Source organism: Nomia melanderi, chromosome 1 (genome assembly GCF_051020985.1).
Source record: "Nomia melanderi isolate GNS246 chromosome 1, iyNomMela1, whole genome shotgun sequence".
Taxonomy (NCBI): Eukaryota; Metazoa; Arthropoda; class Insecta; order Hymenoptera; family Halictidae; genus Nomia; species Nomia melanderi.
The window spans coordinates 3,103,220-3,124,488 of record NC_134999.1 but is presented as its reverse complement, the minus strand read 5'-3'; the positions used below and the strand labels follow the sequence as shown (position 1 = coordinate 3,124,488).

Here is a 21,269-nt window from a genome sequence, read left to right as displayed (position 1 = left end):
TTCATTAGACATTCCACTATATCAGAAAATAAAAGTTTCGTCAGACAAATACAGGGACCAGTATTGGGTAATATTTGAAGCACTTAATAATTAACGATTACAGTTATAGCATTCGATTGTCAATAACAATTAGGTGTGAAATTTTTAATTCAATCAACAATATATAATCACAATTAATAATTAAAGCAGGTATGTAGTCATCAAATAGATCAGCGATTGAGATAGTTACTTAACTGTGGATTAGGTAAATGATTAACTTCTTGCGATAAAATGACGAGTACAGTTCGTCATTGGTTTTTCGTGCCAAACTGTACACTGTATTGTACAGTTCCTGATTGAGAATAAATTGGTATAATATTTAGTAGTGCTTCGCCAGATTACTTTTAATTAATATTCTTTTCGTTAACAAAATGTGTGAATCATAAAATGGAACTCTTTGTTTTCTTTAATAAAAATAAAATGCTTCGATCATGTACAATTTTTCATGATTAAATCGTATCGGAAAGGGTTAATTATTAATCCTTTGCATTCGAGAAGCGACTCACAGTCGCCATTATTTTGATACAGCAAAATTACAAAGTGTGATATAGAATATTAAAATTCATTTAATGTCATTATCCATAAAACGTTTAAATAGAATAATACTATACCTCGATTTCTATATTATTTATATTAATGTTAGTTATGAAACCTACCACTGATATTTCATTAGAAAATGAAGAATATATTTAGCGAAACAATTTTCCAGTGCAAACAGTTAAACTATTAAGTATTTTTATTCTTTCTCCGTTAATACTTTAAAAACTGATCAAAATGATACATATAGTGAAAATTATTCATCATACTGAGTTTATTAGTTAAAGTAAGGACGTAAAGATTGAAAAACAATAGATGACACAAGTATCGATCCGCTTACGATACAATAGTAGAGAACAAAATACGAGTGAATGCAACGAAGGAAAATAATTTCTTCACCAACGTAGAATAATTAACGATGAAACGGGCAAACGAAAAATAAAGGCGGAAGCTATCGATTGATGGTAAACACAAACAAAATATTTCCAAGCGGTTGTTTGCGCGTTATGCTGCAAGAGCGTATAACCGAATGAGAAAAACAGCCCATAGCGTACGCGTCAGCGATCCGCAAATATTTCCAATTTCTCCAGGAAAACAAAGCGATGAATATCCGTTTCGTTCCTTCATCCTTGCTTAGTCAATGGAATTAAAAAGAATCTTTTGACAGTATTCGTTGAAAGAAAATGCTACCTTTCATTGGTTCCTGTGAAAATAATCACTGCGAAAGAAGAATACTACAGCAAGTGTCTTCTTTCAGGTATTATTTTTCTTTGCAGAAACTATAATTCCTACTTTAACATCAAATTTGCTCCAAAAAATATTTTAGAAAATTAATATTTCACTTTCGAAGCCAACAATAAATTGTTAAGGATTTCATAATCGATCTATTGATAATAATTGCAATTATAACTGGAAATGAGAAATTCTTCCTATGACACAATGTGACACATTTTATTTTAGAATCATTACTTATAAAATATTACTAACCATTCAAGGAGAGATCTCATCATAACATCAAACTTTCATGTCTAGAATATAAAATTAGATATAAATAATTTAATTATTCAAGTGACAAAAGATCAATACATAATTTTCTTCTTTTTAGTAAAAATATATTATCAAAATAATTTTCTCAATTATTTGTTCATCACGATTAAAAAATAATCAATTTTCAATAATTCAGCATTTAAATTTTGATTTAGCATCTCGATATTGACATTTTGTTGATATAATTTGATTAATTCTATATACTTTAATTTATTGAAGAATATTTTACGTATAATTTAACTTTCTCTAAAGTAGAAGGTAAAAGGTTTTTAATATTTTTAAAAATCCCCGTCTGTAAAAGATTAAATTCTTTTTCAATGTAACACAGACATTTAAAAATTCATAACTGAAGGGTTTAAAACAAAATTTTTTGTTTTATTTTACTACGTTACTATATAAACGTTTATAAACTTCTAATGAACATGTTAATTATTTTAATAAAAAGTTATCTATACGTAACAATAACGCAAAAACTGAGAATAACATAAAAGCTTTTCGTATACTCATAATTCGAAAACAAGAAAGCTAACTTTCCATCATTCGAGTAATTAGAAATAAAATTGTATGTGCGTAGAAACCATAGCTGTCTGTTGCATCATCTGTTGCACGTTCTCTTCTCATAATTTTTTTACTCGCACAATTATCCATTTCTTTTGACATTTGAAACACACGGTGAAAAGCGTGACGCGATGGGCATTGTCCATTAGGTAATATCCTCGCATAGAGAGCTTCTACGTGTACAGCATATTTTTGACTGGACGTAAACCAGCCATCATATCAGTTTTTCCGTGTGCGCGTACGGTTTTTCCTTTTGTATCGTGCGCTGCACGACGAAACTGACTCGGAGACACAGAAATTAGGTAAATTGTTACGATTTCGAACGAATGCAATATACTATGCTAAATGCTTGACCATTTGCATTTTATGAGAGATACACAACATATTCCAAGGGAAAAATTCAAATAAAAAGATTGATGAATTGAACGCAATTTTTGAAATTATAATATGCTGGATTATTTGTTCGGGAAATATAAAAAGTGAACAAAATATATTTGTTTAAATAGTAAAAACAACGAACACGTTTAACAGAATAACAGATTGTATCGCCGTAATTCGAGCATGACACACTCAAAACCAAATAAATACAATACATCAAACCAGGCATTGAATAAAATATTCGTACGTCGAATATTTAACATAATAGGAAAATGTTATTGAATATTTCTACTTTACCCTACATATTATGTCATATGAAGACAAATACGAACAAAAATAGAAAATATACTGGTGTAAAAGAAGTGAAAATTTTTGAAATACTGAAGTATATAAAAAATTGAAAATGGAATAATTTAATAATTATTCAAGTTTTAATTAGAAATATGCTTGCATACGTGTACGAAAATGTAACAGAAACATCTATCTATTCTAATATTACACGAATAATTAAAATAATTAGCTTCATTTTTATTTTCATTACTTTTTTTATTTGAAATCTGTCTTTTCCCCAATATTAAATTTCCCAATATTGAAAGTTCGTTACTTCAAAAAAGAAAGAAATGTTTGAAATTCACGAACAGGAATTTCGAAACTGATATTGGTAATTAGAATTTCCAAATTACTGGGAAACATGATTTCTCGTGTCGCTTATTATACAATTTTATTTCATTTTATTGAGAATTTAATGAACAATTTCAATATATTTAATTCGATCAACACTAAGTCAAACAAAATTAATTAAACTTGTTTTTTCTATTGAACACTTTTATGTAACCATTGCTCTTTTCTATACATTTTTGGAGATTCAAATTAACCTTTAAATTACTTATATCTATTTAATAAAATCGATATCTTAATCAATCTTCTTAGTAGAAAATAATGAAAATAATGAATATGTATATAGCGAAAAAACTTTCGAGTGCAAAGGATTGATATCATCGAATATACGGGTTCCATAAGTCCATTGTTAAAATTTCAAAATTCCCAGCCAGCGACAAGCATCATCTCGTCACGCGCCAAGCCGATAACAGCGAAAGAAGACTTGAAATCCCTTGTACATTTAACGTCAAGTATCCCTGACGTGAAAGTGGGTATATTACTATACTTCAGCTTCAGTCGTCGAAACTCCTTTTTAATTTCCGTTCGAAGGATCTCGAGAGTCGGTTGCTCGAGCGAGCGGTCCGTTCCCCGTGAAAACTCAATGTCGTCCACCGACTCGCCGTGAGGCTATTCCTTTTATCTCTTTCAGCAACAACAACACCAACAGCAAAAAGAAAGAGAAGAAGCCGAGCTTAAAACAATGACGACAAGGATTACGTCTCGCGTCGTGCTTGCGAAAACAGCTATATCGATCGTGCATTGCACTCGAACCTTGCGAAAGCGTACAGTGTACCAAATGTCCTACGTAGATGGGCAAAATCAAAATTAATTTTCAAATTAATTTAACACTTTACCTACGGGAGTCACATATGCCTGATTACTATATTACGTAAATAGTTTAAGTGCTCGGTAGGTTTAGTGTTAATATAATAATGACTTTTGAAATTCCTCTACAGAAACTCCAAGGCCAACTTATTTACTTGTTTTAAACGTAAATGAGATAGTGGTTTTATATTATAAGGTTGTTAGCGATAAAGTAGCTTCATTAACACTAAAATTGCCGAGCAGTTAAATTGACATTTTGAAATTTCTCTACAGAAACTCCAAGTTTGCATTTATTGAGACTTCATTCACTCATAACTTAGTCTGTGCATTATTAAAACATTTTCTTTAGAAATTTCTTAGAGAAGGATCTATTATCTATTGAATAATTGTAAAAGAGGAATTTAGGAATGGACATTAAGATGACGTGTATACTCGTCAAACGCAGTTAACTTGTTAATGAGTTACTCACACGTAACTTTTTAAACTTCTTTATAAGTTACACATATGTAAATTCTTGCCTGACACCTTTTTCTCTATCATCAATAGTTTCAAAGATATTCGAGTGACTCGATTTAAATGAATCACCCAGTACATAGTCTAAATTTCAAATAATCGTGGCTGTTGTATCAGCCGGATCAAGTCTGCTATTTTTCCGTTTCCCCTCTATCTCCTCCGTTCCTCTTTTCCTTTCCCTGGCTCTTTCGTTGCCGAGGGAAAGACTCGTTCCGCATTGTTCGAGAAACTTACCTCGTGCAACAACCCCTAGATCTTCCTTTGCCTTCGTCCCTGTCCCGTGAATTTGCAAGGAACGACGTTTCGCTCCTTCGAGCGAGAGTTATTAGCTTCCTAACGATAGACTCGCCGGGTCGCGCGCCACGACGCGTCACGGTCTCTCACCTGCCGTGGTTACCTGACGATTTCCGGCTTGGCACTTGCCGTTGCTCCAGGAGAACGAATTGTGTGCAACTGAAGCGAGGGGAATAATTTCGCTAGTGTTACTGCGGCGAGATACGGTGTTTTTGACATTTTTATGAAATCAGAGTCGTGGCGAGAATTATGGAATGTTTTAGAACTTCTTTGGAGAATGTGCTGTGATAGAAATGTAATTATAAATGTAAGATATATTATATTGTGTTTGGTATAGGTATAATGTATTAAGGGTATATTAATTCACGTGGTAAGTTGTGTTAGCATTTGTGAATGTTATTAGTAAGTATATTATTTGATCTTTGAATATATTATAAATTAGGTTAACATAAAGTTCAGCTTTTAGTAATATATTGCAATTTTAAAGATTTTAAGGTCTTCCAAAATAAGATTGAAAGGTAAATATTTTTATGAAACCCATTAAATTATTATATTCGTTTTATTTATAATTTCCAAAGTTACTAAAATACAAAGTTTGTAAAATAATTAAGGACGTAATTAAGGGAAACAACTAATTAAATTCTTATTTCAGTTCGCTTTAATTTTAAGTTAATTTAATTCAGACGAACGGAACAGAATAGAAATTTAAACAGTGTGCGAAAATAAAAGCAGAAAAATATTTCTCGCAAAATATGCACAAATATCTGCAACGTTCTGCATATTATCGTTGGAATGTTCAAACTCGGTTGAAAATATTCACGATTGCCGGAAGGAAACAAAAATTCGTGCAGTCTACTTTTTCATGTTTCACGCTTTAACAATTTTTCTAGTTATGCACGTACACACTAACTCGAAGTGCATGCAGCTGAAATTGCTACCACGTGTCACAGTTCTCGCGTTCCGTCATTAGTTGACGATTTCCAGCTTGTTGCTCGCATTCCCGCCGTTTCGGGAAAGGGACGGCGACGCTCGCTGGTTCGTTTCGTGCCGGAAATAAATCGAGAGGTAAGAGGAACTTGGAGGGAGGCGCAAGAGGGAAACACGTAAAATGTAATTATAAGACGAGAAGCCGATTCAAAGTAGCGATAAGACGAATTCAGATTTTCGTGTTACAATGTTACTTACAGAGCATTTCGTAGATTTACATATAAATTTTATCGGTACATTTTGTATTTAAAAGCAAAACTGAAACGACTTATGAAAAAGAGTTTATAAGTGCTTTATTACAAAGTTATAACTGAACTAGATTTTTACGTGAGTACAAATGTTTATGAACGAATTTCCAAAATTATAGATGCTAGTATTAAATGTTTTTTAATAGTGCTTTAATAGTCACGACAACAATGTCAGAAACATTTCTATTTCAGCAAAATTATTAATTTTATATTTATCATAGTATGGATGTAGCATAAACATGGAACGAGACATGCAGGAGAATATAAATTAATTAATAATATAAATTGATATTGTAATTAACAATAATAATGATAATTACTTTATTCATTCGTTTCGAATATATACTTCAAATCAATCAATTAACATGTTGACGCTCATTTTGAAATCGGTAAGTGCTTCCAAAAACACACTTCTTTTTTTGTCAATTAGATGATTCTTGGAGAGTTTGATCAAGATTTCATACTTATAGATTAAAATTATTGTATTTTTTAATAAATTTTCCTTAAAAAACGTAGACGTCTATAACCGTCATTTGTTTTTCACTGCTTTGATTTCTCTGATACGCAAAAGACGGCTATAGACGTTTTGGTATCTAAGGAAATTTTTTGAAAATAATTTAAGAAAAAATAAAAGAGGTATATTTTTATAAACATAACTTTATTTTGTACATGATTTTCATTTACATTCTTTTTTAATGTAACACAAAATTGAAAGATACAAGAACAAAAACTTCTAATAGCATATAAAAAATTCAAAAATTCATTTAGAGATATAAAATTTAATTTTAATCAAAGTATTCTGAACATAAAGCTGGTTTTTTTCAACAATTATTAAAAGAAGGCTAAAGGATTTAGAGGATAATAAATTCAACAGTGATATACATTTGTTTAATTGTTTTACAGTACTAAAAATATAAGACTACTATAGACGTCGTTTGCATCTGCAAGCACACGCAATGGACGTCTATAGACGTCATTTACGACAACGTGTTAACCATAAATAGAAATAGACAAATAAATCATTTATGATTAATAATTTAAAATAATTTAATATAAATTTGATATCATATTCTCCTCATTTTATATATTTTTCTCCGTGAAGTTGTACAGTATTCCAATGTTAACCCTTCCAGAACGGATGTCTTTTATTGTACGTTATTGCACAATATTAATACCGAATCTTTAATTTCACAATTTTGCAGTACTGAATCATATTGTAATCGAAAGTCGCCTTTCGAGTGCAAAGGGTTAAATTCGAACCTACGCGCGTCTCCGTCGGCTTGTTGTCCACGTTATATTTGCATCGAAACGAGGCTGCCCTGCGCTGCATAGTTACGGTGTTAATGCATCTCGCATCTTGCGCTCTCGCGCGTGCAGCGCGCGCCCGGCCGCTACGCTACCGCTGTTTATTACTTGACAATTAGAGTATAGAATGCAGACATAGGTAACGAGATGTCGAAACTGCGCCCGGAGATTATTCGAATACCTCCGGCCGCGCACGCGAACAAGAGGCCCGGAACTTCCGCGCGTATTCGGGGATGATGCAGTCTAATGCGCGCGAGTATACATGCATACCAGGTAACAAAAGCAACCCCGCGTCGCGACGACGACACTGCGGAAACACAACTGTGTACTGAGTACACCGCAAATTAGAACACAATACGGAGAATGCCACGTTTTACATCTAAACGGAAAATTTAAAGCGTTCTTAACGCTGGGACCAACGTGCCAGCAGAGACGACTGGTTTCGGTTTTCTTACAAGAAAATCTTATCAACCAGCACACGCTGGTTTTTATGAAACTTATGTGAGACATAATTTTCAAGAAAATATTTTTCACGTATTTCTTCTTATCAACCAACTTCCACTTTGAAGGGCTAAAAATACCCCTTAAAATTAAGGGTTGGAAGTATATTGTTTACAATATCTCTGAAATTAGAGGGTGTGGAAAAGAAATTTTCTTTTTAAATTGTTCGCCTGAAAATGGACAATTTAAATTTCTTTTCCGCGCCCTGTAGTTTCAGAGATATTGCACAAAATATATTTTCAACCCTCAACTTTGAAGGGTGTTTTGAAGTTTAGTTTGATAACTTTGCTGTATCAATCTCTTCACCATAAAATATTTAAAAACAGTAATATCTCTAAATTCCGTATCTCATTTCAATTTCAGTTATACATTTTTCGATGTAAATTGTCAATTGATTACCATATTAACAGAAATTAAATGTACTCATATAAATAAAGTTTATTTTCCAAATAAGTTTGCTCTATCAATCTGTCCGTCATAAATTGCTTTAAAAAATCGTAATATCTCTAAATTCCGTATCCTTAAACGCGAAACCGAAAAATCGTTGAACGGATTTGACGGTCCCAGTAAATCTGGTATTAAACCGCGTCCGCGTAATGAGTTTTATCGAACATGGAATGCCGATGTATCGTGAATCGTAATAATCCGTGGACGGTGCCACACCTATACGGCATTGTACACGCGCTTATGGCAGTGCATTACTGGAAAATGTCAGGGCATATAGATGTCGTTCCGCCAGTAAATTTCGAAACATAATTCCGCCGGTATTTAGAGATCCACCGGAGCCAGAACGAACTTCGGTAATTTCGATAATCATGCCCGGCTGCGTGCACAACACTGCTGTCTAAAATTCGATTTTAATTATCTCGTTAATGCCAAACGTTGGCTACGGGTATCCAGCTTGCAACCATCATCCTCGCGCGTCCTAATACCGAAACACGGCTAACGGGAATTACTGTACACACCGCTGTATCGGCAAAATATTCTTTAAGTTCCAGCGGATTTTCGAATGTTTGCGGTTCTCATGAACCGTAGTCCAATTGCCGTTCAGTCCGATTGTGGGTTAGACTCAAGTAATTGGTTACTGCGGGATATTACTGTTTTGGAAGGTGTTTGCAGTAGAACATCGATTATCTGCTCATTTGATTAGTTGAAACTTGGATTAATTGAATGTTGGAGTATCTGGACATTAGTCGTTTGAATCTTCGATTATTTGACACATTTGGTTATTTGAACTTTTAAGTAACTGAATATTCGCTATTCGAACGTTCGATTAACTAAGTAATTAATTACCAGAACTTTAGATTAACTAAGTATTTAATTCTTTGAAGAACAGTCACCTGAATCTTCGATTATTTGAACATTTGAATCCCTGAGCATTCGATTAACTGAATTTATTCATCTGGGCCTCAGATTGACTAAATATTCGACTATTTGAACATTAATTATCTAAATCTTTGATTATCTGAACATCGATTTGGACGATTCATCGATTATCCGAACGTTCAATTATTCGAAAATTGATTACCCGAATAAAACTGGTGGATAGAAGTATGTAAGTAAATACTTACTTACACTTATCAGGTAGCATATCACATCATTAATGCACAATTATTAGTTGATCTTCGTCAATATGCGAAAGAAACGTAAATACACAATCTTATTAGTACGTAGGAATTATGAAATGAAATATGAAATACGAATAAAAATCCGTATTCGTTGGATTATCCAAAAAATTCAATTATTAAACTCTTGTCTAAAGTTATCTTAATTATTCTAGAACCTCCAAACTTTTTTCATGTAAGAAAATCAGAAATAAAATCGAGATATTAATCTCTCAAAATACTTCAACAATGTCCGTTATCATTGTTTTTTATCAAGTACTATATATTTCCAAACTGTTGTTTTAATCGTTCAAAAATCCTATGCTTTCTCTCGCATTTCCATTTCACCTGTACAACCGATACAAACATCGTAATAAATAAAAATGAAATGTTTGTACCACATTTTCCGCATTTCGTTAAATTATTACCACAGACGTTCTCGTTTGATCGTCCAAAAATTTCCCCAGCGGAAACGCGCCGAGTGATTATTGCTTTCACGAAATGTGTATTTACCGTGTAGTCGTTACAAACGTTGTCCAGGATAAAGCTGTAAAAGTCGTAAGACTCGAGTTACAGAGGGCTCGACACACACTCACGCTTTATGCACGAATATTATTCGACGCGACGCGACGGCCGGCAGCTCGAATGAAAAATGCATGCAAATTTAACCATTGTACGGGGCAAAAAAATTTCGTGCATTCATGAATGTCTGTGATCCGATTTGCTCGTTTACAATTACTCTCTTCTGCAACGCGTCCCGTTTATTTTCAACATTTGTACCGTGAAAATGATTAGAACGTTTTAATATCATTGAATTTTTCCACCGCGGCAGAATAGAGAATGTACCGCGGAATTTCGTTTCACGTTTAACTAAAAATTTTCTGTGTACGTTAAAAGAACCTCGTGAATATTCCACATTTTCGGAATGTTTAAAGAACGTCGAATTTGTTGGATCTTCAAATAGAATTTGATGCTTTTACGTTACCTCATCTCGTAGACCGTGTTTCTTCCAAGTTTAAACCTGAAAAACAAAATAAGAACACTGTTTCAAAAAACTTTTCGAATTTATTTAGAATGTACGAATTTAACAAATAAATAAAATGTTGATTTGATCAATATTATTAATATTTGATTAATATCAACTGCATTGAATGCAATCAAGGATACTGTTCCAATAAAATTTGTGTGATTTATTTACAATATACAAATTCGAGAAACAAATAGAATGTTTATTCGATTAAGGTTATCAAAGACACATTAAAAATTCATTTTTAAAGTATATTCTGGAAAAAATCGAACCTATTTCATGGAGCATCTGTTTGAGCACGTCTACTGCAAGAATGCATCAACTCAGGATATCTCGAGTGCATCGAACGGTACGTTACTGCGTGACCGGAACTCGATTACGCATTCTTCTAAATACGGAACGAGAAGCCGTTAAGTTTTCTTGTCATACCGATGCACGTACGCTATTCAATATCCATTAATATCGATATAATCTCGGAATTAAGGAAAATTTTTGTTGAACGAGAATAGTAGATAATAAACTGCGCACATCATAATCCAATTAGTAGAATAACCATAATGAAAAAAGAAACAAATTATTTTGCATATAGAAATAAATAATAAGTGTAACATAATATTGTTTTGTAAACTTCTAAGGAATACAGATGCCTCTTTTCACCTAGCAAAATATTCACGATCCAGTAGTTTTGATGGGCATAATTACCACAGGAATTATAAGGCGAAGAATTAATCTTCCTGAAATTATAACCCCGTTAAAGAAATTTACTATGCGCTGTTTATTTGATTCTGAAGATATAAACGCCACATTTTTCATTACGCCAGTGTTTTATGGACATTGTAATACACGAGGGAATCCTGAAAAATGCTGAAAGCAGCATTAATAATTTCTCTCGTATTATTATATTTTAATTAGAATTATAATTAAAATATATAACATATTATGTACAGTATACGTAAATATTATTGTAGTTATACATTTTTAAGCTATTATAATAGAATTTTGTAATTGCCAGAAAAAAATACAGGATTTAGTATAATCATGACTCTCATTCATATCGATTAAACACACAGTAAAGTTAAAACCTGTCTCTACATATAAATATTTCAAGGCACTATTTTGAAGTTGACCTTTTAAACTCGAGAGGCGAGTTTCAGTCGCCATGTGCTTCCATGCAACGAAATTATAAAATTAGATATACAATATTAAATATTATATAACAGATTAACACACGAAACACTGGACTAGAACAATGCTGTTCTTTAATTTATATATAATCTTCATTTACATTAGTTTCGAAAAACGTTAGTGACATTTCATTAGAAACCGATGCATGTTTATAGTAAAAAAATTTGTAAATTGGAGCGTTTAATTGTACCCTTAATTTTGAAAATGGACCAAGTCACTTTAAGCATCAAAAATCATATCTCCTTATAAGTTACACAAAACATTACACAGTCATAATAAATTCTCATTTTTAAGACTAAATACTTTCTGAAATACTTCGTTGTATAATACCAGAATATTTTTTAATCTGTTCGAACACAAACCTGCAAATATCTCGAAAATAAAACTGTATGCGTTAATCCACTTTCAAAGTTAACGGCACAATTAGATTTGTTAAATTACAGCGAGGGTTTAATTATTACTTTGGAAATTATCATCAACAACGAAAAGCGATGTTTTGTTCAACGCGTACGTCGAAAACAAAACCGTTCGTATTAAAACGAAGTCTGACTTGACGGATATCAAAATAACGAAAACCTCGTTACACGAAACTCAAACGTTTTCCATGGAAACGAACTTTCACAAAATTCTTTCGAACATTGAAAATCCACGCGAAATTCGCTCAAACATTGAAATAAGTACTTTCACAACGGTTTCGCGTTCATCCGATTCTCATTTAATTGGGGTTATGTAAATTCATTCATTATGCGAAGTCCGAAGTTTTCTTACGTCCCTCGTTAAATCTGTGACACGGTCACGGCGCGCCGTCACCGTGGAGTCTCTCGAGAAAATATCGATTGTGCATCCTATTTCCATTCTAGCCGCATTTTATTTTGCTACGGGCCGAAACTGCGGTAACGAGATCATCTTTCAGCCTTAACACGTTCGAGACCAGAGTTTTCTTTCCATAGCGATCCTCACAGTTACAATATGTTTGTTAAATGCAACAAATCGTCTTTATAAATCATTTTAACAGTCTCGTCAATTTCCTATATTACACTGTGACTTACGATTCCAGATAAAATACATGTGAAAGCAACTTTAATTTTTTATGCGCAAGAAAATAATTGAAACAAAGAAAATAAATAAATAAACTAAAGAAAATAATTTCGTAAAATAGGAAATAAAAATATTATAATATAAGCTTTTTTACACAAACTTTGCCCACTTTGCCCCCTCAGGAGCTGAATTTCGGAAAAACCCTTTTTGGTAAGTCTGTACGTCATGAAAATAAGCTAGTATCCAAATTTCATGGTTTTAGCTTTAGTGATTTCGACTCGGTGTTGATTAATCAGTTAATCAATCAATCAGGAATTGCTCTTTAACACTAGAACAACCGAATGTTAAACGTGATTAATATGTAATCCCTATGAAAATTGCAACGGATTGTTTTCGATTTCCTTATACGTTAATTATAGTATTGAAGTAAAACTATTTATTTTTCAAATCATTCCTAATATGCACCGGTTTTAAGATATCAATAACTGCGGAAGAAGAAAATTAAAACTCGTCATTTTTACGACTGCGGTTTTGCTAGCGTGAACGGCGTTTGACGAGTATACTCGTCGTTGTTTGGTTTCAATTACAAAAATATCTACCAAAAAGAAAAGGCGTATGGAAATCGGAGAAATAACTAAAACAGAAAAAATAGACAGAGTGTACGGTAACAGATGCTGCAATCGGAAAAAGTTCGACCCTAAATGAAAAAAAAATAAAGGAAAAACGTAGACTAATGTTTTTTTCATTGAAAATTAGTGTAGCACGCGTATGATAGCTTAAATACAAGTTCCGTAGTTGACAGAATTGATTCTGCGTAAAAAAAATAAGAAAAAAGCTAGGATAAATTTTTTTCGTATAGAACCTCGTTTTCGAGAAAATCCAGTTTGAAAATACGTCGAGCACACCTGGGTTTGGTCAACTACTGACCCGAAGAGCACGAGACTGGGCGTGGCTTTCTCGATACCGCGGCAGTTCATTGAGGTCCCCATGCCTCTCCGACAAACCCGCGAGTCGAGTCAAAACCCACGATGGAGCTGATATTCTCTTATACCAGCAGACGCTTCGGCGTCAATTTCGGCGAAGTCGGCGGGCTGCGTCTGGTCAAGACCACTCACCTCACTTTTACGGGGGGCTCCTGTGACTCCATATCGACGCTCGTCGATACGGGGAACGAAAAAGCGAGTGGTAAACTGGAGGTCTCCAAAGGCCGGGCCCCGTGTGCGGTCCGGTACGGGCTTGCGAGCCCGGAGTGCCCGAGCGTCTTATAGTGTGTGCAGCCGGCCTGCGAGGAGATCAACCTCTATAACAAATCCCTAGCCCCAAGTTGTGGAACGCGGTAAGGAGGGCATGCCTGGAGTAGGTGTCAGGCATGGCTGGTGGGTGCACCAGTCGCTAGCGCCAACCCCGGGCTACCTGGCGACCCCTGGGTGTATTAGCCTTCCCCGGGTAAAGCGGTTCTGCCCGGGGTGACTTCTAGTTCCGACCACTCTCGTGGGATCACGGCGTTGGTCTATCCAGCGTCGTGTTGACCAAACTGGAGGGGCTGCGATCCAGATCTGGATCACTATCGAGTCGCGCTGAGGGGGGCCGGGATAGGTCCCCTATAAGTTTGGTCGATGGCGGGGGTGACCCTCTGTCATCCACCAGTAAGGGCGGTAGGGGGCAGGCCGGACCGGCGGAGGAGGTTCGGATTACCAGGAGCGGAAGGCGACGTGCCTCCGCCTCTGCTAGCGTCGGCGAGGAGGATGACGAGGCGGAGGCACGGGAAGTGGAAACCTATCCCGCTACCAGATGAGGCACAACTGGCGCGAGAATATAGGATGAGGTCGACGGTTGACGTCGCCGCCTCCGTCCTGGAATACCAGGCGCGGTGGAGAGATTGGCGACAGTCTCGAAGGGCCTAAAAGGGAAAAAAGGGGAGCCTCGTCGCGGCCTCCACCTCCTCCCCAACCTGAAGGGTGGCCAGAGTACCCGCCCTACAGTCTCATACAGAGTGGGCGGGAATTCCTGGCGCTTGAGTGGGGTGGCACCGCGGTGGTGGCCCTGTACGCGCCTCCTAGGTGGCCCCTTTGAGAAGCACCTGGACGGAGTTAGGAGCTGTATCTTCCGATGCCATTCCCGTCGGTGTTCGTCCTGGGGGACTTCAACACCAAATCAATGGCGCGAGTGTCGATGTATCGTGGGCGACTCCCCGGTCGCGCGCCGTATTACACGGTAGAGGCCGAAACATTATCTAATCACAGATACATAATAATTAGCCTTTCCGCCGCCCTGGAGAAGACACCCCGTTGTCGCCCAAGAGGCGAAAGGCCACCACCGCGGTGGAACCTGCGAAGGATAGACCAGGACGCCTTGATGGCCGCGGCCAATCCCCCCCGCCGTGTGCAACGTCGCAATGCCCCGGGCCAGGGACCTTCCGAGGAGGAGGGTGTATTGGAGGTCGGCAGAGATTACGGAGTTGAGGAAGAGCTGCGTTTCCGATCGACGCCAATACACCCGGGCTCGTCGAATACGACCGATAAACGAGGCAAGGGCCGCCGAGCTGTACGGCGACCACCGGGGAAAGGTGGTTGCCCTACAGTTGGCCATCAAAAGGGCAAAAGCCCAGGCCTGGAACGATCTCCTGAGTTCTCTGAACAGGGACCCATGGGCGCGCCCAAACAAAATCGTTATGGGACGGCTGCGGCCGTGGGCGCCCCCACTGTCGGAGAGCCTAGACCCCCAGATTCTCGGGACGATCGTGGACACGTTGTTCCCCCGCGGAGGGGAGCAGTCCCGACCGGACCCGGGAACGGGAAGCCAGAACGTACACTGGTCCCCCGAGCTAGGGGTAACAGAGTAGGAAATGGCCGGGGTGATACGTTAGCTCCGGGGGAAGAATAAGGCCCGGGGCCGGACAGGATCCCCGGCAAGACCTAGGTATTGGCCCGGGGCGTCCTTGCGGATAGACTCCGCAATCTTTTTTCGGAGTGCCTGAGATCCGGGACTTTCCCGGACCTCTGGAAGGAAGGGCGGATGGTCCTCCTGAGGAAGGAAGGGAGGCTCGCAGATTCTCCCTCCGTGTACCGGCCGATATGCTTGCTGAACGAGCCGGGCAAAAGGTTCGAAAAGGAGATTCATGCTCCCTCGTCCGGCACCTGTCCTGTGACGGACCCGACCTGGCGGTCTGTCAGTATGGATTCCGTGAGGGCCGATCGATCATCATCGATGCGGTGGATCGGGTGAGGGCCCTCGCGGAGGCGGCCGTCAGCCGGGGCGGAGTGTGCGTGTGCATATACTTGGATATTGTCAACGCAAACAACACTCTGCCTTGGACCGTCATTAGGGAGGCACTTGTATTGCACAACGTGCCTCCATATCTGAGGGCGGTGATAGGGTCCTACCTGCAGGACAGAAGGATTGCGTACCGGGGCCGGTACAGGTTGATGCGAAGGGAGGAGGACCGTAGGGTCCCGCAGGAATCAGTCCTAGGACCGCTCCTGTAGGACCTTGAATATAACACGGTCCTGCGGGCCCCGCTTCCCAACGGCGCACCCTGGTGTGTTACGCTGATGACACCTTGGTGGTGACCGTCGGGAGGTGGCTCAGGAGGAGCCGAGCGGAGGTCGCGGTGGCAGCCATCGTCGCGCGGATCCACGACCTGGGGCTGGAGACAGCCCCGGAGAAGGCGACGAGACCGTTCCCAAGGTCGTGGATCCGGGTAGGCGGACCGTCCCTTGATGAATCTCGGGGAACCCGGGCACAGAGTGCGCCACCTGTACATAGTCGTGGTACGGTCTATGGCCTTATACGGGGCCCCAATTTGGGCCCTGACCGGGACGAGGAGCCGGCGCAACTTCTGAACGTTGCGACGGCTTCAACGGTCCTTAGCCATAAGGGCCATAAGGGGTACCGCACCACGTCCACGTTGGCGGCGTTGGCTCTGACGGGGGAGATTCCCCCGAACTGCAGGCCGCGGTGCGCGCCTATGTTTATCATAGGTCGCGCATCATCGGCCGAGTTCGGGGGGTCCCGCTGGAGTCCGAGACCGTCGATGCATTCGAACTCCAGAACTGGCGGCACGTTCAAGGAAGATGGCATAGAGAGTTGTTTCTCCATGTCTATAAAGCCGTCGGGGCCCTTCTGCCGCACCTGGATAGGTGGCAGAAGAGAGGTTACGGCACAGGTACTTCGGTAAGTACCTGTGTCGAATAGGTAGGAAAGCGACGACGGTGTGCCACCAATGCGGTAAAGAAGAGGACTCGGCGCAGCACACGCTGTAGGTTTGCCTCGCCTTTTCAGCGCTGCGCCGAGTCCCTATGGACGTCATCGAGGAGGACCTCTCGCTGCCGGCAGTAGTGGGGGCTATGCTGGTGAGTGAGAGGTCCTGGGACGCTGTGGCCTTCTTCTGCAACGAGGTGATGTCGCAGAAGGAGGCCGACGAGGGGAATCGAAATGATCCCGCTCGGACATCCTGAGGGCGCCGATGGCCGCGTGGCCGAGTAAGAGCCCTCCCCAGCCCCTCCCCCGACGGAGGCAGGCGGCGGTGTAAATGGCCCAGAAATTGGGGCTCCTCCCGACTCAGGGCAGAGGCCCTGGATCCTGTAATGCAGCCGTTGTGGTGGCTGCGGTGCAGGGCGCGATCTCCCTGCACTGCAGCATAATCGCAGTACGGTTCAGGCCCAGACCCCCCTTCCGGGACGACACTGGCCTAAGTTTATTGCAACTGGCCGGCCGGGCCTGGGGGAGTCGCGGTTGTGTTCTCTGAGAGATCCCATGGCTCCCCCTCCTGGCCCAGGAAGGTCGCCGTGGAGGTTTTAGTGGGTAAGAGCCGCACAATACCTCCGGCCGCTCCCCCGGGCGGACTGGATCTCCGAGTGCAGATTTCCTCCACGTTAACCAAAAAAAAAAGGAAAAAAAATGGTCAACTACCGAACCGACATGGTCGAACTTGATTTTTTTCGGAAACAAGGACTCAAGGAAAAAATATTATTTCACACCTTTTTTTTGTTTATTTATTTTTACTATCTTCTTTTCATGATGTTTTCAAGTTACTTTTTCGTGCAGAGTTTCTTTCCTCTTAGTTGAATCATTTTTTGTATAGTTAAATGAAAAAATTAAAGGAATAAATGTCAATATTCATATCTACATATCATAAATTTAGCACTGCAATTTGAAACTGATAGAATTTTGCATTATACGATTACGTTACATTAGACTAGAATATGCACAGCTATTGATGACAGAGAAAGAAGTCACTACACTGGCATATAGTAGCTAAAAGGTTAAGGCTAGGTTTACGGAACGCATTAATTTGATGCATATTGAAATTTGTAAACATTATTTGTTTAATATTTACGTCGATTTTGATTGATTTAATTGCATGGGTGCGTATCTTAATCGTCTATTTTCCTACCTCTATTTTCCTAGATCTCGGTGAACGGATATCCATTTTACTAAGGGCGGCAGAAATGTAAAGTAAAACGTCAGTAAACCTAGTGTTAACTCTTTGCGCTCCTATATCGAGCGTGACTCGACATCAGTTTTATTCACAGGTGTGCTTCTTTGCCAAGATATTTTTAAAATAGACTATATTATAATGTTATTTTTAATGTTATTAGTAAGAAGAATCGTTGACACTGCTCTCTGCAAACTATTTATTTTTTAAAATGCATTTCAAATAAAATATCGTAATAATACAGAATTATCGAAGAAAAAACGCAAAATAAATTCGGAATGTAAAGAGTTAAGAGAACGCGTCCCCGAGTCTCGGGGTGCAATAAACAGAGTGAGAACTACGCTAACAAGCGGGTCCTTCGACTAAACAATGCCTTTCTCAGAGCACTCGTTCTGTAGTCTTCGAGCTGACAACATCTTAGTAAAAAATCTTATTCAACAAAGTTGTTCAGCGTCATTTCAAGCATACAAACGCCTATCCTACGCGACAGTCAAAGTGTCGAGCACCTGGTGTAATCGCCTCGAATAGGTTAACAATAATCTCAAACCGTCCAGGTTCGACTCATAATTCCGGCGCAGCGATGGAAAACAAGTTTCCCAAGCATCGATCCGATACAGCTGTTCCTTTGGAGACTTTCCACAGACGCGCGGCGCTCGCAATTTCTCCGCGAAAGCTAGAATCGTCGCTGGAACTTCGCAGCCGACGAAAGTTTCAAGTTCTCGGGATCGGTCGGCGAGCCGGGGCGAAGCGGGGCAGGAAATTCTCTTAGTAACAATAAGACCGATTATCTCGAACGGCTGAGTTGACGTTCGATCCGGGCATATGGCAGGAACGTTTACGCCGGTTCTCCATGGGTCGGGCCTCAGGCGTTCGAAAGCAATCAATCGTCCAGCGTTTTACGTTCTTCCGCGCGGCAGGTTTCAGGACACGATACAAATGATAAATAACCGGCGGGGAATCCGGAAACAATTGAACAGTATTTGCAGAAAGGGTTGTAAGTGCCAGACATTAAATTTTTTAAGGGAAGATCAGAGTTATCCTAGCGTTACTTTGAACGTTATTTCATAGCGATGCTATTTTTCAGTGTTATCAGCATTGTCACCTTGCTGACTGGTCAGAAGTTAACTCGTATTTTCACCATCTGAACCATGAACGAGTTAAGACTTTATGTAATGGATGGGTTAATATCTTTGTGTGTTAAAAGTTTTGGCAAGAATAGACTGTTAAAAGCGAAAGTAATCACATGTAAACAAATGTGTCGAATTTAAACATACGTGATGAAATATTTTTGATATTCACATTATGAATATTAGAATTACCATACCCGTCAAAATGTTCTAGTTTTTTTATTTCGTAATTATTGGTATTTTAAAAGTGTTAAATATTTGAAGTGATTTGAAAAATAAATAGTTTCTCTTGAATGTTATAATGAATATATCTTATATATTCAATGTATTATAAAAGTGGATAATTTAGAGTATTCCAAACATAATTAAAACAATGCATGGAGACAATAGAATGTACTGAAGTGTGTGAATGAGATGAATGTGTCCAAATATATATGTTCTCCGTGCGATTTGATTTATATTCATTGTTTCATTGCAAGTCGTGTAGTAATAATAAATCTCAGTCTTATTCTATTTAGTTGATACAAAATACTATTATGGATATTGAAAATAAAGGAAACAAGAAATTAAAACTAAATTAAATCAGTAGAGGAAATCTGTATAAATCTTCATGATGACAAAATCACCATTAAAGGATCAATTAGAGAATTTTGGAACCATACATGGCTCAACTCTCTTCCAACTAAACTCCACGAAGTAAGACCCAGCTTACAGGAAAATCCGAACATGCCAGTGTTAACCAGAAAAGATCAAGCCGCTCTCACCCGCATCCGAACAGGTCATTCAAGATTAACACACGAATATTTACTAACAGAGTAACCTCCACCTAAGTGCATAGTTTGCGAAATACCTCGAAGCATTAAACACAGTCTAATAAATTGTCCCTGTTTTTCCAGTAAAAGAAACAAATGAAATATTAACCCTTTGCACTCCATAGGCGTCCCTCAGTCGCCACTCGATTTAACATAGCAAAATTATCAAGTATAATATTTAATGTTAAGTTTAGTATGATGCAATAATATATGAAATATTAACATAAAACAGTCTCTTTTTTAATTTATGCACGATTTTTCGTTAAATTAGCTTCAAAAAACATTGACTATATTTCACCACAAAATGTGTTGAGTATTTTTGGTAAAAAACGCTTAGAGTGCAAAGGGTTAAATCTGATATGAAGTCGAACTTAAGTGATCCCGCCAGTATGCAGACTGCGCTTAAGTTGTTCAAACAAATTAACCTCCTGAGTTCATTATAATTAAGTTATGTCTGTTCCGAAAATCCTGTCTTAGGTATTAAGCACTATTAAGTAATAAGTAATGTATCCAAATGTTGGTTGTCACTAATAACTTTACTCTAATGTAACTACCTTAAAATAAATTCAAATACAAGAAAAAAATATTGTTTATAGAAATAAAATATTCTCTTTCCCTTATAATATTCATAATCAAATTTGTAGAAAATTTCAACAAGTTTCAATACTGATCTAGCCATTTGCTGATCTCTTAATGCTACAGATGAACAATCTCGTACACAACACACTGTACTGCGCCTATTCCAATTATCATCGCGCCCCTATTGGAAATACTTCGGGCGTGAATTCTTTTGTCCCTAATGAATTCATCTCACATTCCTCGTGTTGCGCAGCCATTCATTACTCTCATTAATTATTTTCATCTCGCATGTCCCGGCCTCCTATCCTCCGAGTGTCTTAATTAATGAGTCCTCGCCGCAACTCATCGAGGGTAAGCGGCGCCTACGAATTCGTTTTCCGTCCTGAATCGGTTTTATCGCGTTGGCGGTCCTTTTTATCCTTTCTGTGACTGATTTCCGTGACGACGAAACGCAGAACTCCTTAATCTCGAAACTCGATTGGAAAGAAATCAAAGAGGGATAAGATAAGAAAGGAGAGGGGATAATTCTACTTACAAAAACAGAAAAAATTTGGAAAAAAGATTAACT

The 21,269-nt window shown here is 38.5% G+C and overlaps 1 protein-coding gene across 1 annotated transcript in view; it reads right to left on the bottom strand.

The window, feature by feature from the left end:
- Positions 1–21,269, bottom strand: part of Cad87A (cadherin 87A) — a 345,230-nt gene that overhangs the window by 223,345 nt on the left and 100,616 nt on the right. Inside the window, exon 2 of the mRNA XM_076371967.1 lies at positions 10,482–10,517. Within this exon, the coding sequence (XP_076228082.1) occupies positions 10,482–10,517 (36 nt within the window). The remainder of the gene's footprint in view (positions 1–10,481; positions 10,518–21,269) is intronic.